At 37.9% G+C, this 21,881-nt stretch overlaps 1 protein-coding gene across 6 annotated transcripts in view; it reads right to left on the bottom strand.

Annotated features, from left to right (window-relative positions):
- diaph2 (diaphanous related formin 2) overlaps nucleotides 1-21,881 on the bottom strand; it is a 498,271-nt gene that overhangs the window by 55,819 nt on the left and 420,571 nt on the right. For all 6 annotated transcript variants that reach the window (XM_088924957.1, XM_088924960.1, XM_088924961.1 and 3 more), the window contains one exon: nucleotides 14,357-14,492. In XM_088924957.1, coding sequence (XP_088781083.1) covers nucleotides 14,357-14,492 — 136 coding nt within the window. The remainder of the gene's footprint in view (nucleotides 1-14,356; nucleotides 14,493-21,881) is intronic.

The following is a 21,881-nucleotide window of genomic DNA, read 5'->3' as shown; positions in this document are numbered from 1 at the left end:
TAGGGGAAGGAGCTTCACCTAAGAATTGCCATAGAGTATCCATAGTGTAGATATGTGTTTTCAGACATTGTAATCAATCGTTTATTTTCTCACGCACTTAGAAGAGATGACAGCTAACAAATAGAAATTATGACCAGAACAAGCAGACAAGTCTGCCTAATTAATTTTAGGTAATGCCACTCTTTCCCTGATTAACTCAATGGCAATATATATAGAGTTTTTTGGTTTTCACAGTGCCAGGCAGCTCCTCCTGAAATAACTCAATCCAAAACATTAAAAGAAAATACAAAATAAAGATATTAAATGTAATACATATTGCCAAGGTCTAAAAAATGTACCTCATTAATTCTTTTAGTTGGTCTCTTATTATTCCTTAGGCACTTCCCAAGGGCTAAACTGAAATCAAAGTGGCTGTGCTGTGTACATACTGTATTTAAAAGTAACCCAGATTAAATCAAACTTAATTAGCCTTGCCGTTTAATGGCATGTAGTTGTGTTTATATATTGTGATGTGCAGTTCTATGATGATACTGAATTTGATTAACCTTCCCTGCTGCCAAATAAAAATTACATATCCCTTCTCCCATGTGACAATGGTGCGAGACAGTTCACGTCCAACTATAAACTGACTCCAAATCCCCACAGAAGCAAGGAGAGCACTTTATTTCTGATGCACATTTTCTTTCTGCAATCCAAATGACACTACAGTATAGTTGAAATGCAATGTGCTGACTATTTTTTAACTACCCAGACTTTCATATCTCACTTGTGTATTTACTATTTTAATTCACACATGTGGTGCAATGCACTTTTAGACAGCTGTCTTTCTTTCTCCCTGGGTTTCTAGTCATCACAGGGGGCAACTGACACTTTGATCAATTTGTCCTACTTCTGGCTTAACTGTAGCACAATTCATCATCCATAATGACCAAGCCTCAGGAACTAGGTAAGTTCAGAGGGAGCATCTCAGATACAGAGCAGCTTAATTACGGAAGAGGATGCTCACTCATTGCCACTATACTACTGTGCTAGAACAGGCTTTAATTTGGACCACGTAGAGTTTTTGTTCGACAAAGCAACTAGGTGAGTCAAGTGGATTGGGCACAGTGTTCTCCTGGAAAGTGTTTATATATTTGAGAAACCTCCAAATGAAGTATACATACAAACACGGAGAAGATGTATTTACCATAACCTAAACTGCATTAAAAGGTAACCGATGATGTTGAATTATTTAATTATTTTTGTATCAACTAAAAAAAATCTTTGGGCTTTACCAATAGATGAACTGTTTTTGCTGTGCAGATGCAGCCATCTAGAATGTGCGAGGTGTCACTTGGTATATTGCGATAGGTACTGCATCATGGCTTTTTTACTTTTTCAAATAATCTGATGCAGGACTGTGCTACTCTTTAAAACTCCCAGGTGGCACAGTAAATCCTTAAAGCACCGTAGCTGTGTGTGGTTGTCAGATGAATTGGTACTGTATAACCCCTGAACTGCTCAGCGATTCTACAACTGCAGTACATTTGAAAATAGCAAGTCTATTTTTTTCCCAAATTTTTTTAGTTTATGATAACATAGTTTCAGATACAGTACAGTATATAGAAAAAGATCTTGGTGCAGCTTTAAGGGAAAACAAATGTGTTATTTGTTACTCTCATAAATGAAAATAGTAGTTGTTAACTGTGTTAAAAATATGCTGTACAGCACATAATTTACAAATGTGTTTGGGTCAGTAAAAAACAGCCCATTGATACATAGCACTTAAGTCCATTGACCGATTTTTCTTTTAAGGTTATCTAAGAGGAATGTAGATTAATCATCTATTAAATATGAACTCACAAAAACACATTATGTTACTAAATTTTTCACACGAAAGTCACATTTAACATGAAATTTTTAATCAATCAGAGCAAATCAGATGATAATCCTTTTTGGCAATAAAAACCATCTTAATAGATATAATTAAAATACTATTTTAGACAAATACATGAGAGTAACATTCCTGACAACAGTAATAATTGATTTAAAATCAATTAATATAATTGATTTTAAAAATAAAGGTACCTTTGAACTTAATTCTTAATTTTCTGCTGATTAAAAATAAAGCTTTATAAATACATTATATGTTATATTTATACATTAATATTCTTAATAATGTTAAATGTTAATATATTTAATTTATTTTGATTTTCAGCTACTAAAATTCCCCTTTACTGACATGATCCCATATTAAGTGGATTTAAAGAAGTAGGCTTCCAGTACATAAATGTTACAGTACTGTACCATACTTAATGGTCTAATACGAGAGCTCTGTTCATGGCATTTAATCCCCTTTTCAGGAAAAAAAACTGTACAGCCATGTTACTGTACATTTTAAAACAGTAGCTAGGCTATGCACTGTATATCTTTATATACTGTAACACATAAAATGTTATATTTTTAAAAAATATGATAATTAGACTAAAAAACAACACTGTTGCAGTAAAAGCTAATGCAACACACATGCCACCTATCTGTTTTCTGTGACCAGTGAAGGGCTGGATTCGGTATGCAGGAGCAGACTAGTATACAACAGTTTGCTTTCCACTAACACCAGATTTGACGCACATTCTAGATAGCTGCTTCTGTACTCAAACTAAGCCACTCAGGTTTACGTCTTCCCTTTATGACACCTTTGCCTGTGTCCCTTTGAGCAGTACAAAAGATGCATTAATTGTTATGTCTCGGTCTGTGGAAACAAAGATGAGATGTTTGTGAATTGTAAAGAGGTAACCTTTGTTTCTTAATGTTTCTGATTTTTTTCAGAAAGACAATAACATGCACAGGAAATTGCCTCCCAAATGAGTTAGGTAGGGTTGAGACCTGCAAAATCTTCTGAACCTCATGCAATATTACATCTTCACAAGCTGCAACTAACAGCCCTTAGCTTATTAATGACTTCATTATGCAGTAAAGAACAATTCTTTATTTTACACCTAAAGGATTTCCTTTGGTGAGAAAGTGTCTGCAGAGCCTCCTTCACTGTGAACCTTTGCGCCTGTTACTCTGATCTTCACATCAGGGCCTATATCATGTAGCACTTCTTGCTGGTGCCCTGGGCTGCTGAATGCACCAATAAGCTCTGGAGTCTGACTCCTTTCCTCATTCGTGTTATAATATATTGACGTGTGCTCTGTCACATTTTTAATTAAGGGATAACAAGTACAGCTATCTTACGGATTTGTGAATTCGCACTAGAGATTAGCTTCAAGACAAGGTAACTGGCAGCAGGTAGGTGCTTATTACAGTATGTGTAGCACAAGAGTATCTGCATTGGAGAAGAGAGTCAAGTGCTGTGATTTCTGTGTAAGAAAAGATGGATATCAATTTGAAAGAAATACAGAATTTTCCTCTGCAATATCCAGCTATCCACAAGCAGACGTTTAAAGGAGAAAGGTGTTTGCAGTTTTTTAGATACTTGACTTTGTCAGTCTGACAACAAGTAATTCAGTCAAACATCCACATAAGTACAAGTGCACACAGAATGTGCTTATTAACAATGCATCTACTAAATATCTGGCAACATTTATATTGATGCCTAAGTATTTATATCTGAACTGCAAGGTAAAGCCACACTTTTGAATAACTCAAGAATACAATTTGAATTGTGAATTTTGTAACCAATGAAGTAGCTAATAAACCAACAGGAACATGGACAAAATGAACAGAAAAGCTATACGTATTATAAAATTATTATTCTTGACCTCTGACTTACTTTTCAACTCAAAAGTAAAACATATTCAGGGTAACATCTAAATAGCACAGATGTACTTTTGTGCTAAGCGAGTATAGAGACAGATAAACTTTGACTTTAATGCTGCATTGGTGCCACTTAAAATGAAAAGGTACCTACTGCAGCTGACAAGCTGGATTTGGCTAAAGCTCTTGTGAACGGAGCAGGGTTTAATGATAACCTTCAGGGATTGGTTTAAGTGCAACAGCTCTCATCTCTGTGACCTATTACTTCAGGTCCGTGTGCAGCAGAAACTATCCCCAGGACCTGAGAGGTAAGGAACTGATATCAGTCTTCTTCAGCCACACCAGTCTCACAGACCTTCAGAGCTATCTCTCCACCTCGTAATCCTCTCGCACACCAGACCTCGCCGACTCCTAGAGATGAGAGGGTCAGATAACTGTTGTTTCTGTCTGGCCACGAATATTTCTCTCAGGCAGGTAAATCCACTGCTGTCCCATGGACCTCGCCCTTTGGCTCACAGATGTCAGGTTACATACCAAGGGCACGGACAAGACTCTATTGATCCATCGCTGTTAAAATATTTATTCATCTGTCAAACTTTTAGTCTGTTCATGCATTTAACTATCATGTTCAGTGGTGTATATGCCAAACTTTTCAACTGCTTGTCCATCTGTCTACCTATCCATTCATGCAACAATCTGATACGAAGACATTATTCGCTCAAGTCAACAAAAGGTAAATATTGTCCACATATCAGTCCACATCCCTGTCAACACACATCTGCAGACTGCACTGCATTCTCCATGCCAAGAAGAAGCTGTGAGAGTGTACCAAGCTGCGCTGCCCCTGGTAATAAAGGTGCTGTTCTATTCTTTTTGAGCAGCACACTCATTTGCAAAGATTTATTTTGTGAAAAACAGCTGGTAATAAATCGGAATCTTCCCTGCTTTAGTAATTACAAGTACAAATAGCAGATCCATTTGCTTTACCTGTAATCCAGAAATCAGGTTATCTGTCTTTAGGGGTTCTGCTCAGTTTGGCTCACTGCAGATAGGGGCACACGAGTGTCCTAAGGGCACACTGAGTCTATTCATATTTTATGAAATTCCTGATGAATTAAAAACTCACCAGAGAAGAGCAAAGCTACATCCTATCGATATTCATCACTTTGTTTCTCTGTTAAAAACTGAAGCGATGGCATTGTTATAATTATGTGGCAGCGTCAACACTGTTCTGTTCATAAATTCAATTTGCTAGCTGTCATCTCCTTCAAATGTGGAAAAAAAAAAACAGAATCGATTAAGATCACAATTCCAGATGGTTCACACAATACCAGCTACAGTACAATCAGAAAATTCTAATCCACAGTCATTCTGGTTTTGTTTTATAGTTGTTTTTTTTTGCTAAATTGTAAGCAAATGTAATACACTTTAATAACTTTGTGAGAATAAGGCTGAATTGAAAAAGCCTGAATTTCAATTTCTGAATGGAAAAAGCCCACACCATTTTAAATGTGTTTCTAATATCAAGTCAAACGATAAGGGAATCCAGAGGTTCTGTGATGCAGCTTACATACAAAAGGGCCAACCTAAATAATGAACTATAAGCAGACATTATTTTCCAGTTCTAATAATGAATGCAATCATTTTTTTCTGATTTTTTTACTGATATTTATCCCGTAAAAATACATACATCAAAGGAGCTTATTTATTGCAGTGCTTCCCCATTGCAATCTCACTACCACAGATCCTCCACTTTAATTGGCTCTTTAATGAGATTTAATAAGAGCTTTCAGCCCCTGTACTTGATGAGCTGAAACAACTCTGAAGGGGTGCCGCAGAGATTGCACCCCCCCCCCCCCCCCCCCCCACTATGCGCCCACATCACATGCTGAAGAAAAAAAGAAAAGCAAAATTGAAAAAATTGTACTGGCTGGGTTTTGGTTGTTGTTTTCTGAACATACTTCATCCCATCTGTTATGCCGGTGAAAGTCACCTGTACAATTAACTCAGCACATGCTCTGTGAATACAAACCGATGCGGAGCCATGTTTTACAGCAATGGGTAGAGCCTGCAAGGTTATGATGCTACCTCCTGCTTAAGGGGGGTGTGTCCTCTGGCACAAAGGCTGCCCTGCTCTCTGCAGCGTTCAGAGCCCAGTGTGGACCTGGGAGGAGGCAGCGAGGGTGATTCCCGGCCACGCTGAGGTGTTATTTCTGTGCATTCCTCCACGAGTTGACGCTGTTTACAGACACTTCACAAGCCCTTCTCAAAGAAGGCAGCCGCCGCATCAGATCAAAGGCAGGCACTAGGCAAGCCGCGGTCAAATGAGATCAAGACAATGCGAAGAGAAGGCTAAACTGTCCACCCTAATGTAAGACTCCTCAAGGGAGGTTGGTCCGCGATGAACAGGTTGCTCTTTCAAAAGAAAAGGACCTCAATTTTTCCTTTGAATGCTTTTTTCATTTATTCGTCTTAACACTCTTTGCCTGAGTTGCAAATCATTACAAAATAACATTGTAATCTGTGAGAACAGCAGAGGGATCATTTCACAACTGCGGCTAGATCCTGTGGCAATCGAATCATGGATGCTCCTGAATGCCCAGCGACCCCGAGGGTGTGAGGGTGCTCGGTCCCGGATTCGAGTGAGTGGTGGGGAGAGCTGTCTCAGTCACTGACAGAGGCCCTGGACTACAGGGGTGGGGGGATCCTCTATGAAACAGCACGATACAGAAAGAGGAGTAGCCAAGCCCAACCACACTTTATGAAACCATAGTCCCAGCCATGCCCTACACAGCTGCATCACACTGACTGCCATAAAAAAAAAACAAAGAAATAAAAAAAGAGGATCTCCATCTGGACAGCTGCTGCAGGGCTGCGATGACGGCAGCTGGAACACCTGCAGAGCTGTGATAAAGCAAACCCGTGCTTTCACACCCCTGCCTCTCATGCCTTACTGGCCCCAGGACAGAGCAGGCCGAAGCCTGCCTCAGAAATAACCCCGGCCACCTGTGTGACAGAGAACAGGGACAGGCCAGGAGCAGGAAGGACAGGTCTGAAAGACTGCTGAGAGGGTTGGGGATCGAAAGCAAGCAAGCAGAGAGAAGCTGTGAGCTTGGAGGGAAAGTGATAGTGGCGGGCTGAGGTCTGGAGCTGTCTCACATTCAGTGGAAAGTGGCAGCATGTTGCTGGGGGTAGGAGGGCAGTTATAAGGACGTGAGTAGAATGCAGAGACAGAAAAATCTGGGTGAATGTAGAAAGATATAAATATGGGCAAGGGTGAGAGGTGGAGGACAGACGCATTACCACCTTGTAGCAACATTTCTGCCTCATTACCACTGATTAAGTAATTTTACTTTTCTCTGTGTAATCTACTGTGAAGTGGGATCTGCTGGTGGAAAACAGCTCCTTCGCCTCACACAGGTGGGTTCCCTCCCATAGAATACATAACAGAAATCCCCCAAAAATCATTTGGACGTTGTTATCTAACTGACTGGCTATCTACTGTAGCTTCCACTACCTCTCTTTCCTTCCTAATTACTCCTCTGCCAATCAATTCCTCCTCTACTGCAGTCTCACTGTCCTGTCTTGTCTAAAGGTGCATCTGCACAAATCAGGACAACATGATAATTAATAATAATGACCGCCAAACTCTAACGCAGCAAACTGTCTTGCTGAGAAAACCACAAAGGCGGTGGATGTTAGATGTTCTTCAGAGTAAGTGTAATTGAATTTGACTGATTGCTGGGAAGCAACTTAAGATGTGTAGAAATGGTTCAAATAGAGACCACCCATAGATATTCAAGTTCTATAACGAAATTTAAAGCCAATTTTGTTTTCAAAGAGGGAGGAAAACCTGAATTAAAATATAGAAATGTAAAATTTCTCAGGGGTATCGTCTCATTTCTGTCTGTGACCTGAGGGAGAGACCGCCGCTTTAAGTTAAACAGGCTTAAAGTGATTATAGCTTTTAGTACTGGTCTAATTAGCTTTTTTTCTATAAAAATATTAATCCAAAAACATAAAAAAGTTTCTTATTTAAATGATTATTTCATATTTTTTGAAGAAAACTCCAAGGGAAAAATCCCTTAAGTCATATTAATTTGTAATGAAATAATTATCATAGAATAATCAAAAGGCTCTCAGTTCTGCAGATTCTACTTCTGTAGGCATGTAAGAACAGGGCATAAAAATAAAATAACTGCAAAAACATACACTGAAACCAGCTAAGATTTGTTACTTGCGGTATTAAAATTAATTCTAAAACTAGTGCTAAGAAATACAGAACTGTTTTTTTTTTTGTCAGAGTGTAACTTTTTCCTTGAGGACAACTCTAATCACATATACTGTAACATCTAAAAAGGTATCATGATCTTCAGGAAGATGACAGTCTGCCTGTCAGTTAATATATTGCTATCAAGTATGCCATTATTTATTAGACTAGATGTACTACAGTAGATAAGCCCCTTGCCCTTGTTGCTGTCTTTCAAGGTAATGACTGGAATTCACGCTGCATGGTGCAGCCTGTGGATTTGTGTCTGGATTTGCTCATGCTTCAGATTCCTGTGGCTCTGGAGTGTAATGTGGTATAATTCAAAACCAAAGCTGGTTTCTGACAGCAACAAATTACATCTGATCTTACTGCAATTGCAAAATTTCAGAAAATGCAGATAACGGAGGATTTTTTGCAGTGATTTTGTTTAGAAGCGAAAAATACGGGCAACTGATATCATTTTTAACCGACAAATGTTCTCAAAATTAAGTACCATTAACCTTATTACAATGTGATTGTTCCCCAAGTAAAATCTTTTTTCTTGGAAATTAAAATTACCTTTAATAGACGAACAGAAAGACTGGAAAGTCTAGCAAGACTTCTTGTTCCATGGCAGGATTTTCTGCACTTTTTCTAACTCAAAATTAAAAGTGGGTATTTTTTTCCCCAACATAATACAGAAAAGAAAAAAGCAAGTAATCTTTCCCCTTGTGCACCACAGTTTCTTGGCATTTCCTCCCAAATTATTCACAGATACTTTTAGAAAACAAGAAGCCAGTTTGGCTCTGGAGGAACAAACTCTGAAAACTGTTCTCTATGTTATGTATTATTCAAGTAATGACATGATAAACTAGTTAATTGCTTACTAATTAAGTACTTTAGTTCCAAATATGTAATGACTGGTGTGGCTCCTCACTCTGCTCCTCACATAATGGATTGGGCTTCCCTGAGGCTGTCTTTTATTTGACTTGGAGCTACAGTACATTCATTTCCAGCTGTGGAACATCTTGTGAGAATCTGACCTTTCCACTGTCAGCTCCCTGTCACTCCTTTAGTGCTGTTACTTTATAATCACCTGGCATATATGCAGTACCCTGCACACAGCCATGTCTTCAAGCACGGTCACTTACTGGTACTAATTCATATTTACTGAACTGATATCCTTTTCTGAGAACTCAATGCATTTTTAAAAGACACCAATTAACTAGGACTGACAATTTCATAAGATTTGCAATAGATGACTATAGAGTAGCTCTGCTCTAGTGTAAATCAAAAGATAACGGTGCTGTGAATCCTAGGAGGAGGAATCTTTCACCTGCTGCACATTCACATGTTCACATTCTTTCACAGTGGTTTGTCATTAGAGTATTGGGAAGACAGAAAGACAGATAAAACAGATGCATGAGCTGACACAGATAAAGTCCACGTATATACAGTAAGCATTTACACACAAACAGCACTGGTGCTGTTGAATGGAGCTAAACATCTCACTTACAAGGAAGGGTTCTTCGTTGAACGAATACAATACACAGAGAGACCAGGAATGAAGCAGATGAATCTGCAATTGATTTTCTCTGTAATCTGAGAGCCTACCTTTCAGAAAATAAAATAGGAATGATTCTATAACCTTTTTCAAGGGCTTCAAGCCCATCAATATAACCTTAGCTCTATTTTGTCTTTTCTCTTTTTTCTTTCCTTTTCAAAGTAAAAAATAGGCTTTACCTCTGCTGGTTGACTGTGGCAGTTATGTCTAATACAATAAGCCAGCCTCTAGCACTGACCACTGGTATTCTCCTTCTCCAGCCAAACTGAAGCACCAGCTCACAGCATCTGTCTGAGTCACTGACACCCCTCCAGAACACATATGCAGGCACACAAGTACGCACACACACATTCCCTTGGTTATACTCTTTTATAATGTACAGAGTCCCAGCTGAATCAAAACCTTTACTCAGATTTTTTCAATTATTTAGACTGGGTTTTATTCTGGAGGGTGGAAAGTTACTCTCAAAGCAGCCCCATCCGTGACAATGGTGAAGATTCCAACCCATCTACCATAGTCAGCTCACTTAAATTGTTGCCAAGTTTCTGTTTGTCTTTTTTTGTTATGTCATGGCATCTAAACTTCAGAAATTAAACACACGAATAAAATTTTCGTCTTGAAGAACAAAACTGTGCTCTTATATTTGTTTTTCACCTCATTGGTATTATATGACTTTACCCCAGGAGCAGAGAAGCCTCAATGATGTCTTACTTGGTCAGTTTCATGGTCACTGGGAGTGACCAGGGGGTGTTGTCAATGGACACACACTGACCTCAGCAATGCCAGCATGAAGTCTGCCATCACCCGTGACACATGGCACAGTGATACCAGCTGCCAAGACCCACTCCTCCCTAAGGATCAGCCAGAAGCCAGCCCAGTCACTCCTGAACAACCTCTCACACTCCTCTACACACACAGAGCACGCTGTCTATGACATAATGTAATATCTCGCAGCATAATAGATATCCTGCTGTGATGAAACATCTTGTTCTATTAGAGACAGAAGGATTACGTGGATTTAGGCTATTTTACAGTATTTCCCATTTACTTTCAGTGGGTAAAGCAATTTGGAGAATGTTGAACATCTGGTCAGTCCGAGAGAATATGGAAATCCACTTAGAGCAAATTAAAACAAATGGGGAACAGAGTAATGACTTCATAAGCAATTTCCCCTATTAGTATTGCTAATACTTCACTACAAAAACAGATTCTGCCTGTGCGCTCACAGTTCATCTGTCAAAAAGGAATAAAATATTGATGTCAACCTTAAGATGTTCATTCAAAACTTTGGTTTTCATAACCTTTTCTTATTTGATTCAATTGAATTGTTCAAATATTTAATTGTTTTATTTTTGTTGGTGATGGTCATGACTCCTGACCACCACAACACAAACCTCTTTAAAAATCAGAATGAATAAAATCATGAAAAATTAATTTGATAGTTAATCATTTGCTTATGAAGAGGATTAGCTTCCAATTTACAAAATGAATGAAAATCCATTTCATTATATAAATTGCCCCTTAAAATGAATTAAATGTAACTAAAAAAAACAAAATGCTCAGCAATAAAGTGATTATTTCCATTCATTTGTTTACCTTCCAGGTCTGTCTCAGAAAATGAGCTCCAAAGGCCTAATTTCTTTCAAAATTTCTCACTTTGTCCACAGTATCCTAGATTTCCTTCTTGATTTACTGTATTTGTAACTAATATTTACAAGAAGAAACACAGTACACTTCAGATTTAAAAGAGAAACTATTTAAATATATAGTAATTAGCTTCCTTATCCTGAGCTTGCTGATGTTAATTAATGTTGCTGTTTATTTCTAATTTATAACTGTTTTTTACTGTAAAGGTGTAGTGAGAAATAGAGTAATTTAACAAATGCTCACCAACAAAGTGCAGTGATAAGTAAAATAACGGATAATTACGTACATGCTTAGAACACATTTATTAATATCAGCAATAAATTTGTATGGCTTGTTTATAGTGAAAACTACTTAGACATATTTTAATATAGTAATACCCTTAAACAAACATTAGCCTTGTCTTTAAAAGTTGAAGAGTACCTTAAATTGTTGAGCTATAGCCCAGTACTGTGCAAATTTAAATTTCAACACATAATAATTATGTTTAAGTTATTCACACTCTTTGATAATGCAGGTATAAAAGCCAGAATGCTTTTTTAAGAATATGCCTATAATTTAACTGGTGGCCAGTGCTGACCTTGCCAAGCATCCTTACAGATAGGTATAAAACTAAAAAAAATCTTTCAAACCAAATCCTAAGAAATGGTTGTTTAGCAGCAAAGTCTTCTCTACTTCTTCTAACTCTAAACAAAATCTAATCATTTCCAGATCAAAATCTTTACACTTTAATTTTTTTTTCTCAGTTACACGAGGCACTCATCTTGCTCAGGAGTGAAAATGCTTCTTAATGGACCCTGTGCAATTGATTTGCAGAGCAACACACCACTATTCCCTGCTCAATACACTATGTTCAAACAAAAGACACCTAGAAAGGTAATGAAGGGGTCAGAGATGAGTTAAGAAGATGCAAGAAATTTATAACATTTCATTGCCCTTGGCATACGAGTTTAAAATACTGTAATGTTTTATTTATATAACACTTCTTTTGGAGCTTGTAGACACTAAAGATCAAAATCTGTACAAACTAAAATATTAATATACAAGATCTTTTGCTATGTGGTTAGACACAGATTGTTCAATGTGCTTTCCAGTGTTGCAAACCCGGCACCATTAAAAAGAGGTCACTGCGTGACTCTGCGCTTCTTCAGTCTCAAAGTTTACAACACATTGAAAGAGGCTCGTACTGTATACTAGGAATTCACATTCCAGAAATGCCCTCGGTACTCTGCAGTTCTTTTGTTGTGTGACATTTGAAACCAGCTGGCTGTCAAACAGGGTCTTTCACATGACTTTACAGACTGCTGCTATCAATAAGTTTCTAGAAGAATAAAAGTTGCAATTTTAGTGGATTTACAGAAGGTCTTCCAAATCCCTTCTAACCTACTAATGAACAATGTCTCCCATTCTGGGAATATGGGGAGTACAAGTTCCCTGCAGCATAATAATGTAAGCTATTTTATTTTTTACACAGCTATTAGAACTGGACAACAGATTCCCATGAGGGATAGTTCAAGACTTAAACAGAGCACTAACTCACTCAGTTTGCTCACTCACTCATGTGCCATCATATAGAAACTTGAAAGCATCACAAGGAAAATCCCGGGGTAAAGGATATACAGTACATGTATAAAGTTATTTGCTCCTTTTTAAAATCAGAAGTCATGATGGCTTTCATTTAGATCTCTGTTTTTTCTACTTTCCTGGGAAGGGAGAGGAACAATTCAGCTCAGTTGTGTGGTTTAATGACCACACAACAGTATTAGGTGTCCAGCTCCCTCTACATTACACATTTTTAAATCAACTAGAAACAACTGAATAAGCAACAGCTAGCAGAGCTGAATGAAAATATGCAAGTGTAGACCCTACACATACAATAGAATTAAAAACAATACTATTTTATTCAGAAAATTAAAGTGGGTCATTCATTTATAGCACACAGATATATGGTAAGTACCGTCATTACAGGTTACTGAAGTTAGAGTTTACTGAAGAAAAAAAGACAAGTGATCTAATTCAAATGTTCTATGACTCTTCACATCATAGTTGAAACGTGAAGGAAAACATATTGCTATTCTACTAAAAATGTTATTTTAAAATTCCGTGTTTTCAAGCCAGCATGAAATGCAGTGCTGGAGTGCAATGTCAATAGGCCAAATGCATCTGTGTCACTTAGAACTTAAACTACGGAAAGTAGGAAGAAAAACCACATTTCCTTAGACTAATCCTCTACCTGACAGCCTATTATCTGCCTGCCCTACAAATGCAGTGAACCTGAATCCCATAGAAGCTCAACAACTTTACAAGTGACCTACATCTTCAACGGCACTTGAGGGTGTCTGTCTGCTAGTTACCCACCAGAGCCGAAGTGCTCACAGCTGAGTGAAAGGATCCCCATGGTACATTTTAAGATAAATGATGTTTCTAAGATAGACATTTCTGTATAATTTAGAGGGGAAATAACAATAATAATAATAAATGAAAGAAACCAGAATCCCAGAATAACTGCATAACAAACTGGTCACAACTGCCTTTGATGGGAACAAAAAAATACATGTGCACAAGATATTTTAAAAATAAACTTGTACCCTAAGGCTTATCTATAGAAGTATCATATTCATAGTTCTAACAATACAATATAGCATTAGAAATGTATGTATATAATCAATTTAATTTATATAGTGATTTTCATTACAGAGCATATTGTATGGAGGGGGACCTACTTGACTGACCACTAAATATGCAGAATCCAACAGGGAGATGCAGCCATTCTGTTCCAGCAGACCCACCTCACAGTGAGTCAGAAGGGGGAGCGAGAGACTGTGTCACCGGGAGAACCAAGAGTAACTCAAGGGAATTTAGGGTTTACACCCACACTCTTCTGAACAGTGTCATGGGATCTTTAGTGTGCAAGTAGTCGTTATCCTCAGTTTAAAGTCTTGTTTGAAGGCCTGTCAGCCTGGGTAAAATGCGTGTTAATGTTTGCTTCTTTAGTAGAAAACAGAGGAAATCAATACAACCTTCTTATTTGTACTGTATGTAACATGCTAAATCACCTCCAGCCAGCTCCAATTAGCCTGGAAGCGCAGCCTGTAACATTATTCAGCACTTTCCCTGGCACCCTAAAGCTCCCAGGCAGCAGCTCGCCAGCATGTTACCTTTGTTCATGTCAATCAGCTGCTTCTTCTTCTGCTGTCGCTCCAGCTTCTCCCGCTCAGCCTTCTCCTTTGCCAGCTTCGCCCTCTTGATCTTCTCCTCCATCTCCCTCTTCTTGTGGTTGTCTTTCACAGCATCCTGCACAGGAGACACAGGCACACAGGTTAGGACTGCAGCTCACAGAGCAGCCCTCCAGCATCGACAGCAGCTGTAGAGCTTGACAAGGGTTTGGAACTTAATAACTGAGGGAATCCTTGGCCAATATTGTTCTGGAAGCACAGCACTGGATGGTAAGAACAGCAGAAGCACAACATGTGATTAAAAAGCCTAAATAAAAACCAGTGTTCACACTGAAGACCAAAACAAAGGAAACTCTTGTAAGGAATATGGATATAGTTCTATTCCACAGATAAGGATTTTCAAAACTGTGTTTTTTTTTCAATTTATAGCTAAGTGATCCACTTTTATTTTCTATTGATCCTATTAAGAACCAGTAGGTAATGAAGAAAAAAACAAAATAAATGCCGCAGCTCTTCTGAGGTCACAGAGAACTGTGTGGTTACACAAACTCAGGCAGCAGGACGCCAGGATTTTTTTACAGAACACCTCTGGATATTCTTCACTGTGACTAGGGCAGGCTCATATACAGTATATGTTATCCTTTGATTTGGTTTTCTGGATTACTTGCTGGCATCTGCACCTCATCCCACTCTCTGCCTCTCTCCAGCATTACAAGGGGAGAAAAATGTAACTTGTAACTGATTGCATAGTTTAATGTCTTGTAAGAAACGTAACATGTCAGTTCATGGCTTGCTATGAAACACTTCACACAGAGCACCAAACACAGAGGAACATACTCCCTTCTTCTCTCACTCACACATATTTCCCCACCACAGAGATCTTTGGGATATGCATTCTTGATCGCTTGACAGAAAGCCGACACTGCTGTGTGCTTAAAAGATATTCTGAAGCCACACTGCACATCTAACAGTAGTCAATCTTGGACATCAAAGACAATAAGGACATACTGGCTTGCATTCAGAGGAAGACAGTGAAGCTAATCTGAAAAGGCACAGCTACCTCTTCTCCATGAACATCAGGTTTCAGGTATGTAGGTTGCCTTGTTCTCGGTCAAATGTGTAATAGATTTGACTGACAAACCAAAGTGTATAGAACCCAGTATACCATTGAAAAAATCAAGCAAAGAGACATGGGCCATGTTATAATTTTCCCATTTTGTGTTAAAACCAATTTCATGAATAATTTTCAAAGCCAATGAGGCATTCACCCTTTCCAATAAAAATTCAGCACTCAAAATGTCTACAGTCAATATCTGAGTGAAGTGCAAAGAGAAGGTGTGTGGATCTGAGTCCTTAGAGAATGTGGGAAAGACATCCATCACATATGTGATACAACAGCAATGGAAATTGATTTAAATCCTTCCAGATTGGAGAATAACAACACAAATGATGTCCAGGATAACAGTGGTGAAAAAGAAGAGTGACCTGTTGCTTTTTTTTCCTTTTCAAATGTCAACAGGGCATCAGGGACTTTGAGAGTGCAACACTAGGAGAAGTCTTGTTAATGGGCCTAACACAAATGACACAGACACAACAGGCTGCATTGTGAAGCCTGAGCACTGGGCTCCTGAAAATATCTCCTAACTCAAGGCTCCTGGTGTACGCTTGTCATGACTCGGCTGCGGTTTTGCATATCAGCTGGACTTGGGGGGGTCCACACACCGGCTGGGAAAGTTATCCTGCTTCTGTGCTCCGATATCATGAGAGTCACCACCCAGACCCTGCCTGAGTCTCCCCAGGCCTGCTGCATGTGTCATGTTTCACATTAAAACAGAGGGATTACAGGGGTTGTATCTGTGAGGCAGTAAGAAAAACACTTCATACTCAATAAAAGCCTTGCTGGCTCCGAGTCCAGTGACAAGAGCACTCGCTGTCACAGTCTCCTTGTGAAATGACAAGGGCAGAGAGGAGCAGACTAACTTTCTTTCTGCTAGTGGACATAGATTCATTTTATTTTTCCATTGCTTTACTTGTCCCAAACATGTAATTGACAGGCATTAATTAAGTCACTCACTGTTACTGATTTACTGCAAATTACTCCAAATCAAACTTGCTTCTTGCCATGGACGTGAAGGCAAAAATTAAGCCAATATATATTAATCAGAATAACGTCATAATTATCTGCATTTGGGCATCAGCATAACATTTATTGGATTCAAAAGCATTTCCTTTAGTGGTTCTGAAAAGGTTAATTTCATTTGGATCCCAGCATAAAGTGCATAATTATCTCAATCATTAAGCATCAATAATTATTAATACTCATTTCAAACACATATTTAATCACATAATTTTCACTGTTTCTAGTCTCCTTTGTTGCATAAGAGAATGTTTATCATTTAACACATGAAGAGGATTGGTTATTATTATATTATTGGTATTACTTTCTTAAATAAAGAAGCAGCTGCTTAGGTTTTTCATCAGAAATAGGAGTGGGCATTCATTTCATTTTTATTTTATAAAACTCAGTTTCCTAAATGTCATTTTCTAACGTACTAGAATGTTGATGAAATCAAACAACTCAAAAGGGATTTATTTATTGTATTTACTCTGAAAAACACATGGAACTGCAAATTACAGAAAACTTGGTTTGTCCAGAAATGGTATTGTGCTCTAAAGTGTCTTGGGCATCGTTGGGTAGATAAATGAATGGGTCAGGAATAAAGACTTGAATGCAAATCAACATAGAGTACTGGCTTTTTAGAAGAAATTATTTAGTCAAAATGGTGCACACAGGAGGCAAGAGTATTAAGCTGGCATGCGTGTAGCTCTGTTAACAAGTGATCATATAGAATTGGTAACATTAGGAACAGCAATAATTAGAAATGCAAATACATTAGAACTGTCAAGGTAAACCTGCTACAGAATGGAAGGAGGAGAATCAGCAGGCTCAGCAGAAACTAGACAAGAACAATATGCAGGAAGCACAGTAAAAGAGGACCCCAGAAAAAATGCATCATCAAAGTACTAGGTAATTAACTGCTCATACCTAAATGCCAGGAGTCTTAGGAAGAAAATAAAGTAGACAGAAGCTCCTGCATTAGCATGTGATTATGATGTAACTGGAAACCTGGCTACTGCAAAGAGAATAGCAGTGACAAATACAACATTAGTGGATCCACAGCATTCCAAAGAGATGGGAAAGGCAGTTGAGGGGGAGATGTAGCACCACTATACATCAAAATGAGCATACAGGCACAGGAGCCCAACCTACAGTACAGTACATGAATCAAGGGGCAGACTCAAACATTCAAAAAGCAAAATATGTTGGGAGTATTTTACAGATCTCCAAAATTCCAAAATCAATTACAATTTGAGGAAAGCAGATTACAGACAACACAGAAAGGGGTTTAGAGATGTATAATTGGAAAAACATGGATGCTGTATAAATGGTAACATTTTAGAGATTTTATGCTTGAAAAAGAGAACAGATTCATCCCTAGAATAAATAAGTGCAAAGAATGAAAAGCTAGTAGCACAAACGTTTTAATAAACCAATTAAGAAAAAAAGGAGAAAGAAAGCCCTTTAGAAAATGCTAAAAATTCAACAGATCCAGTTCAAATCATTACAATAAATTTCATGCACAACTCACTGTATATGTATATACTGTACATACAGTACAGGTTATGAGACATGTTAAAGGAAAGACAGCAGCATAGGGTGAAGTGTCTCTGACATAATAAATGGCAACATATCATTGTTTCCTTCCTCTTTCTCCATCACACCTGGAGAAGTCTCAACAGCTGAAAGGTTGACGGTCTTATTTCCACTTTTCAGTGCAGAATTAACCTTTACGTATTCCTTTGCATGCTGACACAATTACCCAGTCAGACATTTTACTGTATGGTAGATTTATATTTTTTTCAGCTGCTTAAATCTAAGCTAAAATGCATGTGAACCACTCTACTATTTTAGCTTCCTCACACTGGCTCCCTATGGATTTGAGAATAAAATTTAAAACACCACAGCTCACCTTTAAGAGTTTGAACAGTTTGGCTTCTGACTACATCAGAGAGGTGCTAACTCCCTGTACAGCTACACATCATTTGTACTCTTCAGATTCTGGCCTTATTTTAGATCCCAATACAAGGTTCCAAACACTGGGCGACAATGCTATTCTGTTCTTTTGCTCCAGGACTGTGGAATAATCTCCCAGCTCATATTAAATTTTGTAATTCAAGTATTATGTGTATTAATGTGTCTAATGTTTTTATTTTATTTTATTGCGCACTGCTTTTAGATGCGATGGGAAAGGGGTAATGTAAAATACATTTTATGATTCTTTATTATATAACAATGTATTATATTATTTTCCTATTATTATTATAAATTCTGGTAAAGTTAGTTAACTGGTCACATTTGCAGATGAAACAAGAAAGTAGAAGCTTTTCAATTTGAGTTAATTTGAAAACCGGGCAAAATCTGGAAAACGATATGAATTATATTTTAAATGATGAATTTAAGACAACTACAGAGTATTATTCACACATAGAAAAACAAGCTATGAAACACATGTAGTACTAGAATGAACAAAGTCTTTGTTGTTTATGTTCTTATGTTCACACATCATTTACATCTCCTCAAGAATGTGGGGAAGCAACATAAAACAGTGTTAAAATACACAATTATAAATATAGAATTAAATTCAAGAGATTATACACACAATGCACTGGTAAAACTTAATTCAGAATATTGTGCACAGTTGCGATTGCACATTGCAAAAAAAGAAACATCTGTAGTGAAATTATTACAGAGAAGAACAACCAGGTAAATTACCAGTCCTTCTTTGAGAGGCAAAATGTAATGCACTTTTTTAGTAAAAAAGACTAAATGGGAACATGCTTCAAGAATTCAAAATCCTCAAAAGCATGAACAAAAAAAGTTGGTCTACTTTACGTCCAGGCATGATCATTTTTATGTGCTGGCTGAATTAACCTAATTGCAACACTAGAAAGACCAACCATCTAAAAAGACCGACCATCATGTTGGCCTCTGAAAGGACTCTTGCTTTCCTTGTGTACAGGAGTTCACCACTTCAAAGTAATACTGGAATAATAATCTGGGCCCTGCAGCAAGTTTATCAATAACAAAGAAGTAGCTGAAAAGTAGCAAAAACAGTAATCTCTTACATTTCACAGGAAGTCCTTGTGGTGACAGCAGCAGACACTAATCGATATGTTAAGGCAAATTAGACCAGATAATTGCATTTGCACACTAAATAATCCAAAGTCATTAGGAAAGCTGATTACACGAAAACCTTAGCTTAAAACATGCAGACGTTCCTTTTAATTAGAAGTCTTTAAATGGCTTGTTTAGAAACAGGCTGAAGAATCTGGAGATAGCCTTCCTTCATGGAAAATAGAAAGCAGGGTTTCAGTAACCATAAACAAAACTCCAGGGACTCTGGAATAGGCATTGTTTAAGCCTCTATGTCTACAGCTGAATTAAGGATGAGTAGATTGCAATCATCCATGAACACAGTGGTACAACAGTGCTGCAATTAATTATGTCCTGCATTAACCCTTCTAAGTGCTGACTGGAATTAATGGAACACTTTTTTGGAAACACTTAACAGTCTACAACAGGAGCTCACAAGGTATGACAATAATAACGATAATATAGACATTGTACTACAGTGTAGTATTTCAAGATGAAAAAAAATACTCCTAATTTAACTTTACTCCCCACCAACAGGCCTATGTATAGGATGAGACCAGCTTTACTGCTTCTAGTTATTATTGTTATTATTATCAGGATTAGCAGCAGCAGCTTATCTTGCACTGTACCATGAAAGGTGTTATATAAAATACAGGTTAAATGTGTTTATATAAATAAATGATGTGGAAATGAAAATTCTGAAATGGCTGAGATTACAACATTACGTTGTTTTTTTAAGCTGCAAGAAAAAAGGCATAAAAACCCAAGAGTGGTGTGGACGCCCCTGAGGAAAGTGTACACCGCTGTCTCATTGACGGGAAATCGAAACTCAGCTCCTGTGTGCAGTGCGCGTTCCGGGATTTCACTTTTAACTCAATTCATTGGCATTTGTGCAGGCAAGACTTGCTTTGCCGAAAATGAGGGAGGTACAGTAAGAAAAAAAGTAAGTTGGGATCCCTGACATACAGTATATCTCTATTCCCTCTCCTCCACACAGCCTGTCCTTGTGTCCAGTGTCTTAAAGAATGGCATCCAGCTCCAGTGTTCTGACTGTGGCTCTTGTGTGGCAAGACTGGGGCCAGGCTCAAGGAGAAATGAAAGGACTTTGTGCAAAACTGTCTCTTAATAGCTACCTCACTCCCGCTGCAGAACGACAGTGTTTCATTTAGGGGTTGTTATGCACTCATCATTGTGTTGACAGCACTGGGTTAGAAGACACTTTAATTTGTCACCTTCTCCAGTTCAGAATGGTAATTATGTGAAATGCTAGGCTACTGAAATTACATGCCTGTAACGTTTACAACTATCCTGAATCGAGGCACTATATTCATAGGAATTAATGTATATGTATTACACTCCAGCATAAATACAGAATAAAATGTCCTTTGCTAAGCACTCTCTCTGGTCTTCCACTGCTTGTACACAACTCTGAAAACGTTTCACATAGTGCACCTTTGGAGTCACAAGTGTTACACGCAAGAGGGAAAACATCACATTTCAGTAGGCCCAGTAAATTATCTTGCTTCACAAGTCTCACTAGGAATGCACCAGACGCTTCAATTTAAAGCAATTTGAATTATTTACAAACACTGTTTACTGCTCCTCTGACCTTACACTTGTCCCTTGATTTTTTTTTTCAGCCGTTACATCTTAAAATCAGTATTGCAGCTTATAGTCCTTATTAACAGAAGAAATCAGATTACACTTTAGTAAACTTGTTTTAATGGCTTATGGGGTGGGATTATTAAATGTATTTCTACCTTTGCATCCAATTCTTTTATTCCTATTATTATTTTGTGAGCTGATACTATTAGAAAAAGAAGAAACTGTAAGCCCTTACTTTGTACTTTTTACCTGCCATCCATGAGAAACTGCTACTGTATCTCTTTGAAACCCTGTGTAGCATGGCTCTGCTCCTCAGTCTCTCCTGGCTTTATTAGTCATATTAGAAGCACACTCAATTAATGAGCCCGATTGTTAGCTCACTGCCCAGCTGCTCCACTTTGATAACTTGTTAATATATGGATAGTTTTATCCTCCTCATACTTTAATAATTAATAGAATTTTTATATGTATTGAAACGCCTATTGGAATATAAAGAAACACAAAAATTAAACTGGATACAATCTTCTCTGTCGTTTATAGCCAAAAAGAGAGAACCTCATACACCATAGCTATACAATCCATATACGTATATGTAAGTGGTCCTTATGTGAAAGAGCCAGAGCGATGTAAAAATTAAATCTTCAGTCAAGCAGCTGCCCTGTACTTGAGTTTACAGAGACTTTTATA

This window comes from Atractosteus spatula, chromosome 9 (genome assembly GCF_055471065.1).
Source record: "Atractosteus spatula isolate fAtrSpa1 chromosome 9, fAtrSpa1.hap1, whole genome shotgun sequence".
Classification (NCBI taxonomy): domain Eukaryota; kingdom Metazoa; phylum Chordata; class Actinopteri; order Semionotiformes; family Lepisosteidae; genus Atractosteus; species Atractosteus spatula.
Note: the sequence above shows the minus strand (reverse complement) of the source record. Positions and strands in the feature narration are given on the sequence as shown.